Here is a 19,393-nt window from a genome sequence, read left to right as displayed (position 1 = left end):
TCCTAGACGACCAAAAGGGAGACTATAAACGAGCTGAAAATTGGAAAAGCGAGGTTAGGTTTGGGGATGTGCAATTACTTATGTGGCTGCAACATTCTAAGGCCGTCAGGTCCGTTGTGATCATCCACGAGAAGAAAAGAGATAAGGAGAGATCTATAGGGGAGAGAAGGTTGGGGAAAGAGGTGAGAACCTTACAGAAAGATAATAAGACGGTAAGTTTGGAAAAATGTCGATGGCTATAGAGATCAGACAAAAGATATATTACGTGTTAAGGTTGCACTTTCCCAACCACTTTAGGTTTCTAATTATTCTGTAGATTAGAGCAGGTTCGGTTGTTAAGAAGCTAAGGAAAAGCTAAAGACCAGGGAGCTTTCGTAGACAACCCCAAGCGGAGGAGAATTTTTTTCAAAGACGAGCTTAAACAGAAAATCTTTTAGAAACAAACCGAATTGAGCAATCAGTCTTTATAGACGAAGTGAATCCTTTAGAAGCGAGCGGTTAGTAGGAAGTTTTATATTCTCATTTGGATAATAAAAAAAAAACAAGTAAAAAATTCGACAAAGCTGAAAATTTCGGCCCAAAACCACATCAAAATATCATAAAGGATGCGGGAACTGTTGCACTGATATGACAGTCGTAGAACGAGTGAGACTCTGGCCGCTAGAGATCGTAAACACCCACTGTCGTGGAAACGTCTCAGTGCTAATGTTATTACATGTTCTTCGACTAAAAAAAATTGATCGCATTGTTATCTTTAAAATTATGTATTTCATTCAAAAACTAGATAGAGTAATTTGTATTCCATTTTTTCCATTGCATAGCTTTTCTTTGGATTTAAAAATTTTAAATTCTAACATTTATTTTAATTCTATAAAAATTAACTGTTTTGTTTTTCATTGGCAGTTTCTACTTAATCTCATTCATTCACTCCATTAGCCGTCAATTCGTCCGATGTTTCATATAGACCCGCTGGTAAATCACAACCCAAATATGCATCATTTTCAACGCAGTATTTAATGTATGAACGCCAGCAGGGATCCAAAACCAAAAGATGAGGATTACCGAAAATATAGAGTAAATAACGGGCCCGTGATATGGCCACATTCATACGTTTGGCACACTGCACAAAACCCAATGAGTGGCGTATATCGTTTGGTAAGTGTTTTTTGGTTGAGCGCACCGTTGATATGAGTATTATATCACGTTCCTGTAAAACAAATGTTTTTAGATATAAAAAAAATCCATCCTTCCTGCGATTTAAAAAAACGTTATAATTATAGACCCACTTACCTGTCCCTGAAATTCTTCTACGGAACCAATTTTTGGCATGGCAATATCAGCGGTGGTAAAGATATTCCTTAAATGTTTTACTTGTTTCATGTAGGGTGTTATGATGCCAATATTTTCTGGTTTTATATTTTTCCGATACAACTGTAAAGTCATTAGGAAAACCTACAAATGAAAAACAATAATGAAATTAATTTACCTTGCTATGGAAGTATTAGAGCAATGAACCTACATTTTTAGCTTCATGCGGATTGTACCATGATGGTGAATCCTTTTCCTGCATATTTTCACTGAGCATACCATAAAAGAATGCACCATGTGTTGGTGGACGCGTTTGAGAGTCCGGCAATAGATCACTTATATTTTGTATCATTTGGGCTTCACGTGAATCATCCTTTATCATGGGCATTAATTCCGAATCATAGAACAATTCATTGTAAACATTCAGAATAGACGGCAGAGCACGATAATTGTACAGCAATTTGGTAACTAAACGTGGATCAAATCCACATGAATCGGGATAACGTATAATGTCACGCAGATAAGGCGAACGTGTCAGTATACGTTCTAGGAACGAGGTGGCGAAACCCCGCTCACCCGCATAACGATTTATAACAATTGCCTGCAATTGATGTGGATCACCAGCAAGTATAACTTGACCACGCGTTTTTGAGACTTGGGTTATGGCAACCATAACTTCTGATTCGGTACACTGGCCCGACTCATCGATTAGGACATGGGTAAAGTGGCCGGGAGGGAAATCCATTTGTAGAAAATTCCCCAGAGTGGAGCAAGTACCAATTGTAACACGATGTCTACCCAAATATTTCATTTGACATTTTAATTTCAGGCCCGATTCGGTAACAATCATGGAGTCGTTACAGGTGCCATCTGCGGCCACATCTATGGTGGCACAATAGGGTTGTAAATGACTGGGTATTAGTTCCCTTTCAATTTGATTTTGTGACACAAGACGAATAAAATCTCCCGCCTGCAGATCACCACTTTCTATCAGGCGTGTGGTAATTAAATCTGCCGAACTGTTAGATGGTGTTCCGACCAATAAACGTGAACTGGGTAATAGCTTAACCAATTGCAATATCGTCTCTACTAATGTCATGGTTTTCCCTGTCCCCGGTGGACCAAATATAACATACGGCATATTTTGTGCCTCGCCTCGTAAAATCTTAGACACGGCCACCTTTTGTATGGGATTCAAAATGGGATTATACCACCGATATTTATTGCCATTCAATTGCAAATTATAATCCTTATCCAATTGCACATCCAACTGGGGTTGTTCACGCAGATGAACTCTTGATGGAAATAGAAATTGTTCACCCAAATGCCTTACCACTTTTTGGATGGCAAAATGTTGTTTACGGAAACCGAATCGGGAGAAAAAGAATTCCAAACGATAGTCCTCGCCATTGTATTTCTCCTGGAAGCCGGCATTGAATTTCAACAGCACCCTATTGAAGAGCACCTTATGTATGACACCATCATAATTACGTTTATCACCATCACGATCACTCCAAGGGTTAATGGCTCGCACCACATCTCCGATAACCAATGAAGGTCTGCGTTCAGCTAAATTTTCAATTTGCAAAGATAAATATTCACCTTCTCGGGTAAAATGGGCACGTTCACGATCATAATTACGGAAATTTACAAAATATTCAATTTCTTCCAAATAGATAAGGGTCTGGAAACGTGTCACATAATTGGCCATACACAGTTCCTGTTTAATGCTGGGAAACATTTGTTCAATATTATCGAGCATATCTTGTTTCTTATCTGAGGTTAAATAGGCTTTGCACAGTCGTTCGGGTACCTCAAAATAGCCAATACGTTGGGCAATAAAACGACGTTTTGTGGCGATGCCAACACCGGGTATAACTTCACTGCGTTTGGACCAGACCTAATCAGAAAGAGAGACAAATTAAATCAAATTTAAAAAAAGTAAAAAACTACATTTAAAAGCATATTTAAAAATTAAGAAAAATTGAAATTTCTATGACGTGTTCTTTAGAAAAAATCTCCTTTACGTCTGTAGATCATCTGTAGAATATATAATGTATTCTGTAAACATATAGATGTGGTATTTTATGGACATACAGAAAGGTCTACAAATAAATATATATGAAAGGTTTTAAATATGTCTATAAAAGACCTCTTCCACAGGTCTATAGAAAACCTATGTTATTACACTACAGCATTCCTATTATGTAGGTGCACAGATGCATTTTTCTATTGTTCCATAGAAGACCTCTTTTATAAGTCTATTGAAGAATTCTTTTTAAATTCTAGAAGCCCTATTCTGGAAGGCCTCTTCTTTAGATCCATTGATTAATTATGCTACATGTCTATATAAGAGAGAGTTGGGCATAAAGTTCGTATTTACCTGATTAGCATAGTAGCGTGACCGATGCGCCGCATTCCTTCCTCCTGCCCCTGGTATATTTGAATTCTGCTCATTCTCCTTTTGTAAATCTATGGCATTTTGTACAGCCTCCGCTTCAGCTTCTGTTTCACATACAATTATCGTTACCGAACGTTTTATACGAAATTTTTCAAATTTTATAACAAAATATTCTTGATTTTCTCCATACACTTTGGATACAACTTCAAAACGTATTGTAATTTTATCATTTGCTGGTAATTCAAATATTGCACCCGGTTCTGGTTCTATCAATCGCAACTGGCATTCACGCTTACGACCAAGAAATTCTACACTACCACGAAACGGACGATCACAATTATTTGTGCATATAAATTCAATCTCTTTGTTCTGAAATGTCGAAGTAAAGACACAACTAATATCGGCCGATACGGTTACGGCGCGATGTTCGGCAGTTTTTTGTTCGATGACACGTTGTGTTGATTCATAGATTTGCGGTACATAGGCCTGTTCGATAAGGGCAAGTTTTATGCAACGCCATATGAATTCGCCCTGAAAAATATATATATTTTTTATTAAATTAAAAAAAATGAATTGAAGTGCCTTAACTTACCCTTTCACATTCTATGAGATCCGCACACACCGTATCACCCACATTTAATTTACACGCTGCTGGCAAAATATCATTTGTATAATAGGCATCATCATTTAGTACTCCCCAATCGTTTAGGACCCGCTTCACTGTACATTTTTCCTGTTTCATTAAACGTGCCGGATGTACACTAACCTCCTGCAATATTTCGCCGGCTTTATCTATAAAATGTTCATCACTTTGAACATTACAACAAACATAGACACGATCACCTTCCTTGGGTACAAAATCAATTTCAATTGAATCCAAATGAATGCTCATAACTTTATAATCGGTGTCGACAAGAATTGAGTCAGGTTTTCGTTCCGTAATTAAACCTAAAATATTACGCTGATGAGTATTAAAATATCGTGGTTGTTCTGATTTTAATTCTTCGATTTGTTCTTCGATCTGAAAAGCAAGAAAATACAATTCATCAACAAAATCATTTTCATGGAAAATGTGATAGATTTTACCTTCTGTTCGGTTGGCTGTTTATCATCCCAATATTGATCGATAATTTGTTCAATTTTGACGACTTTAATGTGATCGGTGGCTGAATGTTTGTAGGCCAAATATTCAACGCGACATCCCACTTTCAATTCACAGGACACCGACAAGGCCACATTCATGTCAAAAAAGATGCCATGATCGATTGTGCCGTGATTGCTTTTCAGGCTGCTAATAATTCCTAGAAAACAAATAATTTAATTCAGAATTTATAAAAAATTGTATATCCAAAACATCATCACCCACCTGTCCGCTTAAAGCATCCACTATTCGACGCATTGCCATTCTCCTCTTTGGGTTCGTTGTCATTGATGTTAACATTTTGTATGACATTTTGCATACAGGATGTAGGTTGGGCCTTAGTATTTATATTTTCATCGTCTAACTCCTCGTCCAAATAACGTTGCTCTTCTTCCAGCTTTGAGACCAATTCATTTTTGCGTTCTTCACGCGATAGCAATAAATTCTTCAAAAGGGTAATCATGATGCTGCAAAGTTATTCTAAATGTTTTGTGTGTGTGTGTGTATATGTGTTTTGGTGTCTTTGTTTGACTTGGCGTCTTATGGTATTTTCTTATCGACCGGCTCATACATCCAATCGGTTTCATTAATGTAATTCAATTCCCTACGTAAATTTTGCAAACGTTTCAACGTTGCCTCATTGGTGGCAATTTTCAGACCACACTCCACCACAATGAGGGAACGATAGCGGGAAAATGTTTTATCGTTTTTTAAATCGCCCGATTTTTGTGACTGCAATGGAAAAGGGGGGTGGAGGGAGTGAAATGATTATTATAAACAAATGCATAAATTCCAATAAGAAGTGCTTACCTCGTTATTGGTTGATGAGCTTGGTATATCGTCGGAAATGCTGCTAGGATCTGCCGAAGACATCCTCTGCTGTGGCACCAATTTTTATTTTTTTTTTGTGATATTTTTGAGATGTTTTTTACACAACGTGAGTTGGTGAACGGTTCCTCACCCAACTCCTCAAGAAATTTACAGTACGGCTTCACAAAAATATCTTCAATTAGGAAATGCAGTATCAGCAAAACTATTCATGTTTTCCGGGGAATAACAACAAAATAATGCGGCATCTGAAACTTGTTCAAATGCATTATTATTCACTGAAATGAGCATATGAGCTAGCGAGAATTTTATATATGCAATGTTCCACCACATATTATAAATGGATCGGAGTAGTGCCCTTAAATAAATCAACACAATGGGTAAAAGAAGCAAAAAGAATAAAGTTAATAACCTTGACGAACCGGCTATTCCTTTGGCAAATGAGCATGTCAGGACTGGCTGACAGGACTGTAGTTCTGGGAGGGGACGACCTACACGGCACTCTAAACGCTATCCGCGATAGTCTAGAGGAGCAAAGTAAGGACCTCTTCGACTAGTTGGACAGACTGATACCGGAAGAGCAATGTGGGGATACGCTTCCGGAAGAACTGCTACTGATGATGACCTGAACACCACGGTGATCCCAGCCAAGTCTACACAGGGGAATTGCTGTAGTATTAACGAAGGAAGCGCAGACCCTGTTGGCCGACCAACTTAAAGTCTGACTGCAACAGGTCCTGTGTCGGCACTTGCCGACAATAAACTTCAGAGGCAATCTGCGACGGAGGCGATGTTCGACGAACGGGAACCTGTCGAGGCCCCAGCAACGGGCCGCGGCTCAAAGGTTGGGAAAGCCCGAGAAGTATCTGATGCGAAACATTACAAATGTGCTGTTTCGTATCTCCGCAAATTCGTGGGACGAGACACGTATTTAATTTCGGAGAGAGAGGTACACCTCATCAAGGGTAAGATGAGATACGCAAGGAAGTTCAAAAGAATCTATCAGCACACTCTCCATCGTGAACTCGTGATGGACAGGATCTCCCTCCCGAATCCTACTGCTCGCACAAAAGTGGTAGAATCGGCGAGGCCACTGTCTCTGACAAAGGTACTAAGCCAACTTCTGACCTGAAGCCCAGCTAGAAGCCGAACCCAAGTGAAAAGGCACAGGAAAAGGCCATAGAGAACATCCCGAAACAAAATGTCAGCCATAAGGGTGATCAACGTGTGGAGGGCTCTGTCTCAAAGCCCGATTCTACTCCTAGCGACAAATGTGAAGCTAAAGTTTTGGGTGGATCCACTAGTGGTCGAAATATTAAGAATGGAAAGTCAGGCAAGGAACAATCGTCTCCTGGGAGAGCAAATGCCGCGCCACAGAGCAAATCTGTGAAGCGCATCCGGTCTTCAGAAGAAGACGATGACTTCTCGTCTGGCTGACCCTTCTACCTTCTATATGCGGCTGTCTATGGACAACAAACGGCGGAGAAACAGCCTAGTATAGAGAAGGCATCAACCTCCTCTGGAAAGGCAAACTCCAAAGTTCGTAGCCAAAGACAGCGTAAGCCATATGACAGACCGAGGTAACCGCCATCGTCTGTGGGTCGGACCAGGGGGATTTTGGTAGTGGATTCATGCAGAAGGGTGCCAAAGTTATCAACTGCCTGAACAAAAAATCTAAGGATTTCATTGTGAAAAGCGTTATCGGCTTTGGTGCGCTCTGGGAAGGAGCCAACCTTGATGCGGTTTCCCTATCCGAAATCCCAATCAGACGGGTCCTCTCAGCCTGGGTTCCCCCACGTTCAGTGGGCAAGGAACTCCTGCTGAAAATGTTGTCGCTGCAAGATCCCAGCCTCACTATATCGAGCTGGACTGTTGTCAGTCTAGCTCCTTGTAACGAGGATGGAGGGATGGTCGCAAGAGTAGCAGTTGACCTACCGGGTGAGGCGTATCTAAGAGAGCGTGAGGGAAAATAGAACTTACGTTCGGGATGGGTTCGGAAATCCAAGGTTAGGAAATCCACGTTTGTAAAAAATTGTCAAAAATATTCTCTAAAATTCCACGCCTATAGCTCTCAAAATGTTCAAAAAATATATACTTTAGAAATGTCTTCAATGTATATTTTTTCGAACCACCTACATAAATCAATTCACTCGGCTACTGATATTCACTTTATCGCCTACTGTACATTCCAATTAGAAAAATCCAGATATTAAAAAAAATCATTTTAAATTTCACCCTCTCTCATGAATACCCCTGTTGTTTTATGTTGTAATATCTCCCCCAAACAAACACGCCATCTATCAACCATTTGACAACAACTACGAACATGTGTTCCCAAACAACAATAACAAAACCAATACGGCGGTCTATTGTCAAATTGGAATTTTGACACTTTGACATAACCAAAAAGCAGCAAAGCAAGGCATGCAAAAAAGAGGGTTAATGCAAAAAGAAGCAGAATCAAAAGAAAAAACTCTCGAAAACATACGTCTGAGTGATTGAACGAAAGAAAAGTCATTTTCTGTGACCAAAAAAGCCGAGGAAAACAGAGGAAAATAATTGTGAAAAAAACCAGAGTCCGTCCACTGCAGAGGAAGGATATTTTGTGTTTATTTTTCAACGTAAATCCTATCAATTTTCGTGACTTGTGGTCCGTTCGAGTTGAGTGATCTACAGGGAATTGTGTATTTATTGAATTCTGTGGATTCACGAATAAACGTGTTGAAGTTACTCGAAGAAAAATGGTTAAAAATAAAAAGGGCAAGAAAGAGATAGTTTCGGCCGGCAGTGCTGGTGGCAATTCATCGGGTGATGAAGTGTAAGTAGAGCTTGAAAAAGGGGACCTGAGATTTAGGGAAAAATGCTGTCATGATGACATGGTGGGGGAAAGTAAAGTGCTACGTTGTCAAACAATTTTTTTTTTCTTTTGGCCAACAAACCTACCTACCAACCAACCAGCCTGCCATGTATACATTAAATTTGTTTTTGTTGTTGGTGGGTTTGTTGGCGGTGTTGTTGTGGCTTTGCATGAACAAAATGCAATGTGGTATTCATTTGAATAACCCAGTAAACATTTTTTATCGAAATGTTTTAATTGTGTTTGTTTCCCATTTTCTAGTGAACAAACCCAAGTACAAGCCATGGCTACAGACTCCGATGCGGAAGTAGAAAAGGTCAATGCCAAAAATAAAAAGAATAAACCTCCAAAGAAGCAAAACTCCAAGAAAAAACAACTAGATTCCGATGATGATGCGGGTGGTAACAGCGATGGCGATGAGGTTGAAACCATTTCCAAGGGTGTCAAGAAACTGCAGGTAAAAAATAAACCGACTGCCGCTAACAGTGATGATGATGCCGACGATGCAGAAGAACAAGCTGGCAAAAAGAACAAGAAAAACAAAAAGAAGTCTGCTGCTCCCAAAAAATCTGCCTTTGAGCTATTAATGGCCGATGATGATGACGACGACAATGAACCACCACCAGCACCTCCCAGTGAACCCGAGGAGCCCGAAGAAGAGGAGGCTCCCAAAGCAAATAAAAATGCTGGTAAAAAATCCAAAAAGGCCAAACGTAAAGGCAAAGGAGGCGATGATGACGATGAAGATTTGGATAAATTGTTGGCTGATATTCAAGCTGAATATGCCGGCAATGCTGGTCCCAAAGATGTTACTGCAAATGTGGTATCACCCGAAGACTTGATTGAGGAAGAATTTGGTGGTAAGGGTAAAAAGGGTAAGAATAAGAAGCAACAAAAACAAGCCAGCAATGAGGCTGATGAAGCGGAACCAGAACCCGAAGGTGCTGGAGAAGATGAGGCCGAAGGTGGCACCGTAAAGACTGCTGCTCAAAAGAAGAAGGAAAAGAAAGAAAGGCAAAAGAGAGAGGCTGCCTTAGCTAAACAAAAGGCTGCCCAGGAACCCAAGCAAAAACCCGCTGCTTCTCAACCCAAGGAAACACCCATGGAAGTAGAAGCTCCACAAGCAGAAGAAGTAGCTGCTCCTGAGCCAGAGAAGAAAGAAGGAAGCAATGAACCCGAAACAGAGGCTGCTGCCGCTGAAGGTGAAACCGACAAGGCTGGCAAAAAAGGTAAAAAGGGTAAGAAAGACAAAAAGGCTGCAGCTGCCGAAGAAGAAGAAACGAACAAAAAAGATGGCAAAAAGAAAGGTGTATCCGCCGCCATGGTTGCAGCTATGCAGGAACGTTTAAAGAAAATCAAAGAAGAAGAGGAGCGCCAACGTCAGCTGGAGGAGGAGCGTCAACGTCAGGAAGAAGAACGTGAGCGTGCCCGTTTGGAAGCTATACGCCTGGAGGCCGAGCGAAAGGAACGTAAAAAACAAAAGGAACAAGAGCGAAAGGCACGTCTCAAGGCCGAGGGTAAACTTCTGACCAAGAAACAAAAAGAAGATCGTGCTCGTGCCCAGGCCATGTTGGAAGCCTTAAAGGCTCAAGGTTTAGAGATTCCCGATCCCAATGAAAAGAGGCCAACCAGACCAGGTATGGCATGAAATTGATTTGTTTTAAATACATATTTACATTTATTATTTTTTTTTATTATTTTTTAGGTACACGCATACGTCCCAAGAAGAAGGGTCCAAATGCTAACAATCAACAACAAAACGATACTAAGACTGAGGAATCTACAACGGTAAGTTGTTTTGAACTTTTGAGGATTGAAATATTTTTTTTCTAAAGAAGGATGTATAAAAAACTTATTTTCCGAGTGTAGATTTTTTAAAAATAATTTTCGTGTTGCTTTTCATTTTCAAAGCTTGGATTTTCAAATAATTTTTCTATCCACAATTTGAAAGATTTTTTTTTTTTAATTTTCAAATTGGTGGGATTTTTTTTAATTTTTTAATCTGAAATGCCAATAAATAATATCTCCTCTTTCTTTTCCACAGACCCCCGTTGTACAGGAACCCGTTGAAAAGAAAGAAGTTGTCAAAGACTCATGGGATGCTTCCGATTCGGAAGAGGAACAAAACGATGACACCACATCACAGGCCACCACGACCAACAATGATGACAAGAATTCAAATGAAAATGCCCAAGAAGCCGAAGAGGGTGATTCCGATGAAGACGACGATGATGAGGATGGTTCTGATGATGACTCTGATTCAGATTCCGAATCTGATTCGGAAGATGATGGCAAAGAGGAAGCAATCAATGTCAATGATCCCGAAGAACGTCGTCTACGCGCCGAACGTCGTATTCTCAAACGTCAAGATGATGCTGAAAAGAAACGCACAGTTGATAATTTACGTGCAGCCGTCGTTTGTGTCCTCGGTCACGTAGATACGGGTAAAACAAAAATATTGGATAAACTTCGTCGTACCAATGTCCAGGATGCCGAAGCCGGTGGTATTACCCAACAAATTGGTGCTACAAATGTTCCCATTGATGCCATCAAAGAACAATCGAAAGTTGTTCGCAATTCCTCCGATTTTGACTTTAAACTTCCCGGCCTCTTGATTATCGATACACCCGGTCACGAATCGTTTAGTAATCTACGTAATCGTGGCTCATCGCTCTGTGATATTGCCATTCTGGTCGTAGACATTATGCACGGTCTCGAACCACAAACCATTGAATCCATTAATTTACTTAAGAAGAAGAAGTGTCCGTTCATTGTAGCTTTAAATAAAATCGATCGTTTGTACGATTGGAAGCTGATGGCACGTCGTGATATTCGCGATGTCCTGAAGGAACAAGAGGCCAATACCCAAGTCGAATTCCAACAGCGCACCAAGGAAGTTATATTGCAATTTGCCGAACAGGGTTTGAATGCCGCTCTGTTCTATGAGAATCCAGATCCAAAAACCTATATTTCGCTGGTACCCACAAGTGCCATTACTGGTGAGGGTATGGGTAATCTGTTGTTCCTCATTGTGGAATTCTGTCAGAAAATGCTGGCCAAACGACTGATGTATTCGGATGAGTTGCAGGCCACGGTATTGGAAGTTAAGGCCATTCCCGGTCTGGGCACAACCATCGATGCCATTTTGATAAATGGTAAATTGCGTGAGGGTCAAACAATGATATTGGCTGGTACCGATGGACCCATTGTTACCCAAATTCGCTCCTTGCTAATGCCACAGCCCATGAAGGAGTTGCGTGTTAAGAACGCCTATGTCGAGCACAAAGAAGTGGTGGCAGCACAGGGTGTTAAAATTGCCGCCAAAGATTTGGAAAAGGCAATTGCTGGTATAAATCTGTTGATTGCCCACAAACCGGATGAGGTGGAAATATGCAAGTGAGTTTAATGTTAATGTACTTAGAGGTTTCATATTAATGTAATTATTTGTTTTTCCTATTTACAGGGAAGAAGTGGCCCGTGAACTGAAGAGTGCTTTGAGTCACATTAAGCTGGCTGCCACTGGTGTATATGTACAAGCATCAACATTGGGTTCATTGGAAGCTCTTTTGGAATTTTTGCGCACATCTAAAATACCGGTAAGTTGTTTTTCTTATTTATTTATTGTGCCTGAAAGTATGCAACAATTTTTTTGATAGACTATATATGAAATAATGGTATATTTGTGTGTTGAATAGTAAAAATGTTTGCCGCTATGTGGTGACTTGATGGTGAATAAGTTACATTAAGGTGAAATACTTGAATGCTATGTAACCACATTAAGGGAACCCCCCATTCTCGATTTTAAATTTTCGGGATTTTAAATTGGCTGGTAAATCAATACTAATGCTTGTTTAGGTTTGTAACTTTACACATATATATTTGAAGATTTGAAAAGGAAGGTAAATAATTTACAAAATTTTTTGTTATTGTTTTGTTGTTGTTTTTTGTGATTAAAGGAAAGTCCTTATTTTTGATGGCGGGCATGGAACATCGAAATCGGCTGGATCTCGTATGAACTTCTTCGCTCAAAAATTAACAAAATGGTGCACCTTTAAAACAATATTTTTGGAAAATCGCCGATTTTTGACAATGAAACAATTTTAAAAATAAGGAAGATCTTCGCCGATAGTTCATACTATAGCTATACACTCACAAAGAAACGTCCCAAAATCTGGAATCGATTGGGTTATTAGTTTTTGAGTTATCGTGCCCGCCATTCAAGTCCTCTTTGAGAAACTAATGGTCTCAAAGCTCCTGAACTCATATGAAGAAACCTCCTGATCATTTGTGAGAAAATTTGTGGTCTACTATGATAAGACCTTAGGGGTTTCTGTGAGAAGGCTTTCTGGTCTTCTAAGTGAATAATGCCTGGTCTTTTATGCGAAGACCTTTTGGTTCTATATGTGAAGACCTTCTGCTCTTCTATAATAAGACTATGATAAGACTTTAACCACATTCTCTTCTTCTAAGTGAAGACTGTCCGATCTTCCAAGTGCAGACCTTCTGGTCTTCTATAAGAACACTTTCTTGTCTTCTATGATGAGTCTTTCCTTCTTGTCTTATATGAGAAGACCTTCCGGTCTTTTATGTGCATATCTTCATATGGTTTTTTATAAGTAAGAATAACCTTTGGTCTTTTGGACTTCTAAGTAAAGACATTCAGGTCTTCTAATTGAAAACTTTCTGATGTTTCAGATGTAGACCTTCTGTCCTCTAAGTGCAGACCTTTTTAGTATTTTATGTGAAGGCTTTCTGTTTTTAAAGGTAAAAATCTTTTAATCTGCTTTGAGCAGACATTCTGGCCTTCTATGAGAAGGCCATTCGGATTTCTATTAGAAAACCCTTTGGTCTTCCATGAAAAGACCTTCTTGTCTTCTATGAGAACACCACGAAAAGGAGCGTGGGAGAGAAAACTTTTTGGTATTTTATAAGGAGAAAATTATGAGATTTCCTGATCTCCTTCGAGAAGACCTACTGACCGTCAGTTTTTGCAAACTTTTTGGTTTTTGAATTGCTGGCATTTCTTCAATTTGCAAAAAGATATATTGTAGAACTCTGTTAAGTTTCTCTTAGTTTATCTATATGCCGGGTGCCTACTACTATTCAGTTTTTTTTTTTGTATTTGTGGCTGCAATAGTCATAGAAATTCCATAATTCCATTCCGAGGCGGAGGAGGCCAGCGAGAGTACGTGATTATACTTGGGGTTTTTATTTCTGTCATACTGTATTTCCATATCTCTCCGCTGTTGTTGTTTTTGTTATTATTATTACAGGCATTTCTACAATTTTTTAGCAAGCAAAGCTATTTAATTTGATACTGGATGTTGTAGTTGTTGTTGCTAGGTATTTTTGTTGTTTAATTTTATTTTCCACATTGTTGTTTTTGGTTTTCGCTGTGCGGTGCTGGTATTTGCACAATAAGCATTGACTTTCATTCGGTTCGGTTCGTTTGGTTTTGTTGTTGCCATACAGAAAACAAATGCCAAACGGAAATACGAACGGAAGTTGAATAATCCAATGAGAGAGACTGATTATAAAGACATGGATGGGATGGAATTGACTCGAATGGATGGCTGGTTGGTTGGTTGAACTTATGTAGAATAAAACTATGAATAGAACACATGTGAATCCCTATAATTTTTTTACTATTACTATAACTACTACTACTATTAACATTGTTGTTGTTATTACTATCCGGATATTTGTTAAAATTACTAGAATCAAACTAAAACAGTTAAAATTTTTTTTGTTTGTAATTCTCCAGAGATTCAAGTCATATTGTTGATTATGACAGATGTTGTTCACTTTGTGTCAAATTAGTTGTCTCGCGAGATCGATTGTTTTTTTGTAACATGTAGAATTTTCTATTGTGGGTGGGTGCTGATGATGATGATGCTATTGCAGCCAGTTAGTCAGCTTTTCTGTCAGTCTCTCTATCTGCCAGCCAATATTGAAATGTTGCCGTCGTAGTCATTAGCATTCAGACCAGACCAGTTCAAGGCATTTAATTCATATTTTCAATCAAGCAATCGAATTGAATTCAATTAGACACAAAAAAGAGATAGGTCTAGAAATTTGCCATCATCATTTTCAAATTGTAAACAATCGAAAGACGTGGATTTTTAAAGAAAATGTGGAATTAAAAAAAAAAATTCACAGGCATGGATTTTCACACATTTTCCACAGGCGTGGATTTTTATACCCTACACAACTATTTTGTCAGGGTATTATAGTTTTGTACAGCCCCAAGAGTTTGTAACGTCGAGAAATATTGGTCCTAGACCCACCTTTAAGTATACCGATCGTCATATCTCGGCTAGCTGAGTCGCTCTAGACATGTGTGTCCGTCCGTCCACTATAATTTGTAAATACGATACATGCCACAGTTATGGACCAATCTTCACGAAATTTTGCATGTAGGATGGGTTCTGGACCATGAAGACCCCTCTTGTTTTTGGAAAAGATCGGTTAATATTTAGTAGATGAAATGGACCAAATACTTTATTTTTGTCCGATTTTCTTAAATATTTACAGGTGCTTACATATTCACATATTATTTAGTAATCCTTTACCCCACTATAGGGCGGAAATATTGTGCTGATCGCTTTGAAATGTTCCATGAGGTTCCAGTTATGGTCAAGGACAACACCTATAATTATCGGTGATGATCAGATAATAATTTTGGGATGAAGTAGACCTAAAACTTATTATTTTTGTGTGTTTTTTTCGATTCGATCTATAGGCTACAAATATAAGCCGAACATCACAACACAACCCACGGTGAAGGGAATATAGGCGAGTAATTAGAAGGGCTGTACTGAATATTGGTAATATTCGGAATATATGTCTGTGTAAGGAAGAGGTGCTGTTGACCTCTATCACGAAATATTGCCCAGGCTCGGAATAAAAATGCGCAGAAACACAGATTTCTGTGGTAGTTGTGTAGGGTATCGTTTGGTCGGCCCCGTACGACTGTACTGCTCCGCTCACTGGTTTTTAAATAATATTTTAATGGAATCCAAAGGCGTGGGTTTTTTTATACCCTCCACCATAGTATGGAGGGTATAATAAATTTGTCATTCCGTTTGTTACTCATCGAAATATTCATTTCCGACCCTATAATGTATATATATTCTTGATCAGGGTAAAATTCTAAGACGATTTAGCCATGTCCGTCCGTCTGTCCGTTCGTCCGTCTATTGTAATCACGCTATCTTCTGAAGTAATTGGGATAGGGTACTGAAATTTTGCATAGGTTCGAAGATGGGATATATCGGTCCACGTTTAGGCATAGCTCCCATATAAGGGTACCCCCCAATTTTCGGTATTTTAGGGTTCTTGAGCGTGTTTTTCAACCGAATTCGCTGACATTTGCTACATTGGGTTCTTATTGGGTAATAAATGTCTCCACAAAAAATTATAAATATAGGTCCAAGTTTTTTTGTAGCCCCCAAATAACGGTACCTCCTTATTTTCAGTATTTTGGGGGTTTTCATCGTATTTTTCCACCGAAGTGGCTGTAATTTAATATTTTCAGTTCTTAATACGTTGCAAATCTCTCCACAAAAAATTATGAATATAGGTCAATTTTTTCGGGTAGCCCCCATATAAGGGCATCCCCAATTTTGAGGTTCTTGAGCGCGTTTTTCAACCGAATTCCCTGAAATTTGGTATTTTACATTCGTATATGGTAACAAATATCCCTAGTCCCCATATAAAACCCTTTTATATTAAAATAGTTATCTGATTTGTTCTGCGTTTTGGGTTTGGTTCTAAGACTCTGTTGTAATCATTTTACCTGCGGAGGATATCGAGATAAAAAACTAGAACGTAAGGTTCGATAATGAACTATATATGAACTATAGCCCGAATTTAGGCCTAGCCCCTGTGTTGGACGTACCAAAATAATTGAACCGATATTCCCCATCTTCGAACTTGAACTAAGTTTGGAAGAAATAATAAGATGGGCAAAGTTTGGATAAAATCAAAATTTTCTGAAACGGATTTGGTCCAAAGAAACATGGGACTAGAACCAATATTTCGATGAGGCACATTTTCACTACGTCAAAGTGTATACACCCTCATTAGCCATAAGGCTGAGGGTATAAATATTCATTAAAAATTTGCTGAAATTTGTATTATGGTTTACATAATCCGTTTTTATAAATGTCGGTATAGGTCCACTTTTTGGTATGTTCCTTATATTTTTATTTCAAGTACCTCTCAGTATATATATGGTGGAGGGTACACAAAGTTCGGCATGGCCGAACTTATCGTTTTTTCACATGTTTAAATTAGTTTTTAAAGGAATTCACAGGCGTTTTTGTTTTCTAAATATTTTTTTTATGGAATCGAATAGCGTACTGAAAGAAGTCTACAATGATGTGTGCTAAGTTTCTTGAAAATCGGTTCAGATTTATATAAAGCTCCCATATATATTTTTGTCCCATTTAAGGTAAATGGTGCACCAAAGTCCCTATATATCTTTCGATTTGCACGAAATTTGGCATAGCGTAATGAATGAAGTATAGAATGATGTGTGTTAAGTTTCGTGAAAATCGGTTCAGATTTAGATATAGCTCCCGTATATATTTTCGTCCGATTTAAGGTAAATGGTGTACCAAAGTCCCTATATATCTTTCGATTTGCACGAAATTTGGCATGGCGTACTGATTGAGGTATAGAATGATGTGTGTTAAGTTTCTTCCAAAAATAGTTCCCGATATATTTTCTGATTTTAAAAAAATATATATTTTTCTTTAATGAATTCGCTTCCATAATGGACTTCTGTCCAAAAAATTCTATAGAAAGCCATACCCTTGAGCCACTGTAAACACACGCACACACACCCATTTCGACATTATATCGAATCGAAAAAAAAAACAGTCAATGATGATTATAAACATCCAATATTATTAAATGGCATTGGGTGTGGGGTACAGGCGGCTAATACAACACACATTCAGGCATGAATGAATGACTGACTGGCTGCTTGGCCAAATGAATGAATGAATCAACGAACAAACGAACTGACAAACCAATGAATGAATGAGTTAAACAACGGATGAGTACAACAACAACAACAAAAATAAACACATTCATAAAAAACAAAGTCGAAAATAAAACTACAACAACAATGCTGATTTTTGGCGCACGATCATCATTATTAGCAACGTCGTCGCAATGATGATGGTGATCACCATCTTAATTGGCAAAGTGTGTAATGATCATCAGCAGAGCTTCATTGCTGATTCGGTAGCCAAAATAAAAAAAAAATAACGTACAAATTTGTAATTCTTTTTTTTAATATTATTTTTCGTATATATATATATATATATATGTATCTACATATTTGTAAATTTTTGTTTTGTATTTTAAACATGAACAACACATTCTTCATTACATCCCCCTGTCTCCCTCTCTATCTGATGGATGGATTAATGGATTAATTAAATTATTTATAACCAAAAAAATCAACAACAACAACCCCTCCCCCTTCTTAGGATTGTATATGTCGGTTTGTAATCGGTTTCTTCATTCAAAAACACAACACGAGGCCTTCTTTGCCGTTTGTTGTTGATTTTCTGCTGCAATATTCCCAATTATGCGCATCCAAGGTTAATTTGGTTTCCTTGAAAAGAAGATGAAAAAAATATTTGTTTTTGGGGGGTTTTCTGAATGGAAAATTTGTGGTGGATAGAGGGAAGGGAATAATTTGAATGTATAATTTAGAAGGTCTCTAGAAAATAAAATATCTGTATAAAGTCATCCAGCTATGTTTGAATACAGACGATTTCCAGAAAGTCGCCCGACTTTCAGAAGATCATCTGACTTTAGAAGTCTTTCAATATTTAAAGAAAAACCTTTCCTTGACCAAAAAATATTGATCGAGGAATGGTATTTTTTAATAAAACTTGTTCCAAGCCTAGCCCGAATCGGGCATTTTTATACCCTTCACCACGCAGTGGTACAGGGTATTATGTCTTTGTGCATATGTTTGCAACAGGCAAAAGGAAAAGAGATAGACCCATGGTACCTTTTGAGAATATGCAGAGAATCACTTTCTGAGTCGATGTATGCATGTTCGTCCGTCCGTCCGTCCGTCTGTTGATGTTAAATTGTAAACAAAGTACAGGTCGCATTTATAATGCGATTTGGATGAAATTTGCCATATGTCACTTATTTGGCCCAAGGACGTACCCTATTGAAATTGGGAAAAATCGGTTCAGATTTAAATATAGCTCCCATATATAATTTCGTCCGATTTAGCGTAAATGCGTCCCTATATATCCTTCGATTTTCACGAAATTTGGCATAGCTTACTGAATTAAGAGTAGAATGATGTGTGTTAAGTTTCGCGAAAATCGGTTCAGGTTTAGATATAACCGTATATAACTTTCGATTTGCACGAAATTTGGCATAGCGTACTGAATTAAGTCTAAAACGATGTGTGTTAAATTTCACGAAAATCGAATGATGTGTGTTAAGTTTCGTGAAAATCGGTCCAGATTTAGATATAGCTCCCATATATATTTTCCTCCGATTTAAAGTAAACGGTGTACCAAAGTCCCTATATATCTTTCGATTTGCACGAAATTTGGCATAGCGTACTGAAATAAGCCTACAATGATGTGTGCTAAGTTTCTTGAAAATCGGTTCAGATTTAGATATAGGTCCCATATATATTTTTGTCCGATTTTATGTAAGTGGTGCACCAAAGTCCCTATATATATTGATTTGCACAAAATTTGGTACAGCGTACTGAATTAAGTCTAGAATGATGTGTGCTTAATTTCGTGAAAATCGCTTCAGATTTAGATATAGCTCCCATATATGGTTTCGCCCGATTTAAGATAAA

The 19,393-nt window shown here is 38.4% G+C and overlaps 3 protein-coding genes across 4 annotated transcripts in view; 1 reads left to right on the top strand and 2 right to left on the bottom strand.

Moving 5' to 3' along the window:
• Positions 1 to 916: 916 nt before the first annotated feature.
• On the bottom strand, positions 917 to 5,313 carry LOC133324359 (probable RNA helicase armi). The gene is made up of 7 exons (XM_061533202.1): positions 5,076 to 5,313; positions 4,796 to 5,010; positions 4,302 to 4,730; positions 3,692 to 4,240; positions 1,520 to 3,208; positions 1,291 to 1,452; positions 917 to 1,207 (listed from the first exon to the last, which is right to left on the bottom strand). Exons 1-7 carry the CDS (start codon positions 5,311 to 5,313, stop codon positions 917 to 919), a joined length of 3,573 nt encoding a protein of 1,190 aa, XP_061389186.1.
• Positions 5,314 to 5,389: 76 nt separating this feature from the next.
• LOC133324356 (uncharacterized) lies at positions 5,390 to 5,723 on the bottom strand. Its single transcript, XM_061533200.1, has 2 exons — positions 5,661 to 5,723; positions 5,390 to 5,582 (listed from the first exon to the last, which is right to left on the bottom strand). The coding sequence occupies exons 1-2, from the start codon at positions 5,721 to 5,723 to the stop codon at positions 5,391 to 5,393; spliced, it is 255 nt and encodes an 84-aa protein (XP_061389184.1). The 3' UTR covers position 5,390.
• Positions 5,724 to 8,338: 2,615 nt separating this feature from the next.
• Positions 8,339 to 19,393, top strand: part of LOC133324364 (eukaryotic translation initiation factor 5B) — a 54,800-nt gene continuing 43,745 nt past the window's right edge. The window contains exons 1-5 of one of the 2 annotated variants that reach the window (XM_061533208.1): positions 8,339 to 8,496; positions 8,797 to 10,172; positions 10,241 to 10,323; positions 10,580 to 11,931; positions 11,999 to 12,131. In XM_061533208.1, the coding sequence (XP_061389192.1) occupies positions 8,420 to 8,496; positions 8,797 to 10,172; positions 10,241 to 10,323; positions 10,580 to 11,931; positions 11,999 to 12,131 (3,021 nt within the window). In that variant the 5' untranslated portion in view covers positions 8,339 to 8,419. Of the gene's footprint in view, positions 8,497 to 8,784; positions 10,173 to 10,240; positions 10,324 to 10,579; positions 11,932 to 11,998; positions 12,132 to 19,393 lie in introns of those variants that run through there. The other variant, XM_061533207.1, reaches the window with a different exon arrangement.

This window comes from Musca vetustissima, unplaced genomic scaffold, assembly GCF_032173495.1.
Source record: "Musca vetustissima isolate MV318-11 ecotype Yass unplaced genomic scaffold, APGP_CSIRO_Mvet_v1 utg5380, whole genome shotgun sequence".
NCBI classification, from domain to species: Eukaryota; Metazoa; Arthropoda; class Insecta; order Diptera; family Muscidae; genus Musca; species Musca vetustissima.
Note: the sequence above shows the minus strand (reverse complement) of the source record. Positions and strands in the feature narration are given on the sequence as shown.